At 44.9% G+C, this 5,030-nt stretch overlaps 1 protein-coding gene across 3 annotated transcripts; it reads right to left on the bottom strand.

Annotated features, from left to right (window-relative positions):
• Nucleotides 1-243: 243 nt before the first annotated feature.
• LOC123428266 (G-type lectin S-receptor-like serine/threonine-protein kinase B120) lies at nucleotides 244-4,199 on the bottom strand. Of its 3 annotated transcripts, XM_045112459.1 has the most exons (8): nucleotides 3,120-3,206; nucleotides 2,505-3,052; nucleotides 2,069-2,167; nucleotides 1,791-1,978; nucleotides 1,505-1,715; nucleotides 1,168-1,405; nucleotides 932-1,082; nucleotides 244-858 (listed from the first exon to the last, which is right to left on the bottom strand). In XM_045112459.1, exons 2-8 carry the CDS (start codon nucleotides 3,034-3,036, stop codon nucleotides 550-552), a joined length of 1,728 nt encoding a protein of 575 aa, XP_044968394.1. In that variant the 5' UTR covers nucleotides 3,037-3,052; nucleotides 3,120-3,206; the 3' UTR covers nucleotides 244-549. The 3 variants fall into 3 exon arrangements, with proteins under 3 accessions (XP_044968394.1, XP_044968392.1, XP_044968393.1); XM_045112457.1 differs by having other exon boundaries at nucleotides 2,505-4,199; XM_045112458.1 differs by having other exon boundaries at nucleotides 1,649-1,715; nucleotides 2,505-4,199.
• Nucleotides 4,200-5,030: the final 831 nt, after the last annotated feature.

Raw genomic sequence — 5,030 nt, 5'->3', positions numbered from 1 at the left:
TACAGGGTTCAGGATTACACCAGAATTTCAGGGAAGTGACATACCATGAAGGCGTGAACAAACACGCTGTACTACGACTCGTACAGGCCACGCTTCCCGTTTTTCAAACAATTCTCATTATACACTAAAATAAGGTGCATTTTGAAGATAAAAATGGTTAATTCAGGGGCCACATTGCAGCCACCTGAATTAAATACATACGATCTCAATCCTTGCAGCTGCATCATGATGCAGTTGCACAACTCAGAGAAAACATGGACTTTCTATCAGCCTTGTTACCAAAATAGCAATTCAGAGTTCCAAACCCATTGACTAACTGGGGAATATTCATCCAGAGGGAACAACTATGTAAGTAGTGATCCACACATGGTCAGGTGGTCTTCCACTAGTGCAGTTCACAAATATGGAATCCGTCTATGAAAATACCACACATCAGAGGGATTACAGTTCAATTGTCTGTTTGTTTGTCAATGTGAGAATGAATCCCTGAATTGCTCAGCTGTACACCTTGGAGAATTTTACAGAAAGGGAAACAATGGAACCAAACATTTAACGCCCCTCTTGCATTGTCATAGTCATGCCATTCAGAGATATTTCCTGGTCATAGTCATGCCTTTGGTCTTCGACTTCGTACTTCCGTTGCCTAAAATATACTGGCTCTTTCGGAGTAGGAAGCGGGGCTGTTTCATTTTCTAACATGAACACGACGGATGACATGAGTGGACGAGCACTTGGATCGTCTTGAACACACAAGAGGCCTAACTGAATACACCGCAGAACTTCATGAAGTGGACAGGTCTCCGTAATGGACGAGTCCACCAATTCTCTTGCATTTCCATCTTTCCATAAGCTCCATGCCTAAATCAATAAAATCCTCAATTTAATATGAGTGTTTGAGTTGTTAAGCTTTAGAGCATTTTAGTAAACTTACATAAGCTATAAGGCTTGGAAAGTCCATTATGAGATGGGATGAACTGATCTTTATCCCGCTTACAATCTCCAACAGTAGAACACCAAAGCTATATGTGTCAGACTTGACAGAAAAGGAACCTTCCATTGCATATTCAGGAGACATGTAACCGCTGTTTGAATCATTCCAAGAAATTGAATTAGTTAAACTGTCGAAAATTACCATCTTAAGCTTTACCTGCAGCACACATTACTTACTATGTACCAACAACGCGGACAGTGTTCGCTTGTTGCTCATTTCCTCCAAAGATCCTTGCCATACCAAAATCTGATATTTTAGGATTCATTTCCGCATCTAACAAGACATTGCTTGCTTTGAGGTCCCTATGGATTATTGTTAACCTTGAATCTTGATGGAGATAAAGAAGCCCTCTCGCTATCCCTTTAATTACCTTAAACCGGGTCTGCCAATCAAGCACAAAATTTCTTGTGGCATCTTGCAAGAGAAGTGCAAAATTCAAAGCATTAACAACCATCACAAATTCAGTGATTCTAAGAATGTTTTGGGAGACTTGACCATAAGAGCAGAACATACCAAAAAGGAAGGCATCTAAGCTTTTGTTAGGTAAGTATTCATATATCAACAACTTCTCATCTTCATGAGTGCAGTAACCAAGAAGCCTAACTAAGTTTCTATGCTGCAATTTGGCAATCAGAACCACTTCATTTCTGAACTCACCGGCTCCTTGCCCAGAATTCTTACTAAGCCTTTTGACAGCAACTTCATTGCCACCTTCTAACCAGCCCTACATAAAGACATCATTTTTCAATTGAATAACAAGTGTCATTTTTTTCCTGATTATCAGGCTAAAAATTGTTACCTTGTAAACTTTTCCAAAGCCACCTTTCCCGAGCATGTTGTGGTCTGAGAAATTGCCCGTTGCAGTAACAACATCTTCAAAACAAATATATGGAAGTTCTATAGTTTCATTCTCAAGTTCGTTAGATTTGGGATTTTTTGACGGTTGTCGTGTATATGTGTCCTTAGTTTCCTTGATTCGTCGTTTACCTACCAAAAATAGATTCATGTCAATATTGTTTCTTATGAATAACTCATGAAAATTGCGTCCTGAAAAAGTGTAGCAAATATTGTTTTTACCTCTTGACTTGCATATCCACACAAGGCTGACGCATGTGAGTATCAGAATACCAGCAATTATTGGGAGTACAATCTTCAAGACATTACTCTCTTTGGCAACTGCAGGAAGCCAGAAATTTAGGATGAGAATGATGCTTTCAAATAATATCATGCATTTCTTGCATGTGTTGTGTCTGTTGAGATTAGTATATCATCTTCCTAACCGCATCTAGCTATCTCTGGGAATACAGTCTTCAATACATTACTCTGTTTCTTAACTGCAGCAACACAGAAATATAGTCCAGCAAGAGAATGATGCTTCCAAAATTTAGCACGCATTTCTTGCGATGTTGTGTCTGTCGTGATTAGTATGTCATTCTAAAGCACATCTAGCATTCAACATAAAAGGGATAGATCTCACTGTACAATCAATAAGCGCATACAAAAAGATGTATACCTGTTGAACTGGCTAAACGGAGGTACAGGTTCTCGCCATCACGAAACTTTCCTGCGTCGACAAGTTCCCCCAGCCAAATCAAGCACCTTGACAGGTCATCAGACGTGCTGCCATTTTGCAGGTTAGCATAAGCATATGCAGTGCAAACACAACTGCGGCTGCACTCTGCTCTGCATTGGTCAAAGCTTCTGTTCCTGACATAGACGAACTTATCAGGTATCTTCATACCTCTCAGGGTCAGGAAATTATCGCCGCCGCCACATCTCAGATCCTCCTTTCTCCGGCACCCTCTGGAGAAGTTAACACCGTCAGGTTCAAACCCACTGAGGCAGCTGCATTTCGGAACTGCTTCAGTGGCATCACAGTAGCCAAATGGTCCGCAATAGGCGTATTGGTCACAGCTAGGACTTGGCTGCTCTGTGAAAACGTCCCATGATGACGACTCTCTGTTCCACACCAGAAACTGAAACATGCCCGTGTACTGCAGCGTCATGCGCATGCTTGGCGAGTCGTCGGAGACGGTGAATGTCATGTACAAGTCATCCCCTCTGTAGACAATTCTTAGGGTCATGATGAAACCAGTGCTGCTTTGATACGAGGCAGTGACCAACTCACCATTCCACGGAGATCTGCGCCAATATGGTCTCGTCCCATTCCAGATAACAACTTGGAGGTCTGAACTAGAGTCACCGCCCATGGAGTAGTTGCTGGTGGCTGGGTCATCAGGGCCCCTCCAAGCAACAAGGCGGGTGTAGAGATCGTCATTTGTGCTCAGTGGTAAGGGCATGCCGGGGAGGATGGTGTCGGTTGGGTGATGGAAGCTCTGCCATATGTCCGTGCCGTTGGGCAACCGGATGACAAAGTTTCCGGAGTTGAGCAGGATAGCAGAAGTTCCGGTGGTTCCGGATGTGAAGTTGTTCATGGTTGTCCAACGAGTGCGGCCTTGGGAGTCAGACACGACGAGGTTGGAGTTGTTGGTCACAACCAGCTTCCCAGGAGAACCGCTGGTGATCGGGCTGTCGCGGTTAGCAACCCACACATATGTACGCTTAGTGACGTTGTTGTACCATATGCCGATGTATGAGTCTGCAGTCGAGTTTGTGGGGGAGAAGAAACCAAGAGCGAAGACACCGTTGCTCGAGACGAGCTTGTCGCCGGCGGAGAGCGGCTTTGCAGGAGAAAGGCGGTCATCGGATTTGCAGAGACAAATCAATGACAGGAGCACAAAAATTGGGAGGAGGAACACTGGGAGGGAAGTCATACTCATACCTATTCAGGCCTCTTTGTCATATGCCTATGCTGTGGTGTGGTGGGAAGATCAAAGAAAGGGGATCTTTTTGAGAGGGAGTCAGGGAAGGAGAAGGAGAATGGTATGAAGATGCTTAGGATGATTGTCTGATCGGAGCCTCGACGATCTAACACCACGAGCACGAGGTGGTAAATGGGAACGCTGCTCCGACTTTTGTGTGGTTTTCGCTGAAATCAGCTCACCAGTCAATCACATCTGCAGGAGTCCCGGATGACCACACAATATGAGGTGCAAGTGGGAGCATTGTTCAGCATTGGCTGCTGGTCTGGTCTCCGTGGGGAATTTCACATCAGGAAAATATCTAGCAGGCTGCAGCATTATCGCTGTGTTGCATACATCAGACAAAACTTGGTCTTGGCGTGGGCTAAGAAATACTGTACTATCTAGTAGTCTTACATACTACACTCTTACTGAAGAAGAAGAGGAAAGGGGATAATGATAAGAAATGGGTCACCTTCAGGTGGAGCTCCGGCGTGGTGACGGCGGCGGCACGACGCCGACGGCGCAGGGGCGGTAGCGCACCAAGCGAAGCTATCAGTGGGGATTCAGTCTGCTCATGAAAGGAATGCCGGCGGTAAGCGTGGCGGGCCCATCGCTGCTGGCAACGGCGCGCGACCGGTGGGCAAAGGGGAAATCGGCCGAGGATGACCACGACGGCGCGATAAAGTGCCGGACTGATTCGCCTGGGAGTCACATGTAAGGCTGAGGAGATGAGGCGGCGGTGGCGCCATTAGCTGGCTTAGCCACCGCCGCCGGCGGCAGAAACAGCGGCCACAGCGGGTCTCGGCAGGATGGGGCGGCGAACTATGTCAGACCGCAGCCTCGCCTGAAGAAGCGCCAGAATGGGCCAGCCCAGCGGCGAACAGACGCCTTCAGAGCTTCTTTTTCCGTTCCGTTTTTTCTTCATATTTTTGCTTTATTTTGTTTATATAATTTTGCTTATATTTCTAAATGTATCTACTATAGAAACACTTTACATACAGGCTTGAAAATGTTGATTGTGCACGTAAAAAATGTTAAACCTGTATGGCAGAATGTTCTTGATGTATACAAAAATGTATAATGTGTACCGAAAAGTAGACATCAAAATATGCTTACGGAACAAATCTCAATCATGTATTTACATTTTCCTAAACATGCATAAAACAATATGATGTACATAAAAATATGTACTCCCTCCGTTGGGATATACTTGTCCGAGAAGTGCATAAAAATGG

The sequence above is a fragment of the Hordeum vulgare genome, chromosome 2H (genome assembly GCF_904849725.1).
Source record: "Hordeum vulgare subsp. vulgare chromosome 2H, MorexV3_pseudomolecules_assembly, whole genome shotgun sequence".
Lineage (NCBI taxonomy): Eukaryota > Viridiplantae > Streptophyta > Magnoliopsida > Poales > Poaceae > Hordeum > Hordeum vulgare.
This window is presented reverse-complemented; position numbering and strand designations above follow the sequence as displayed.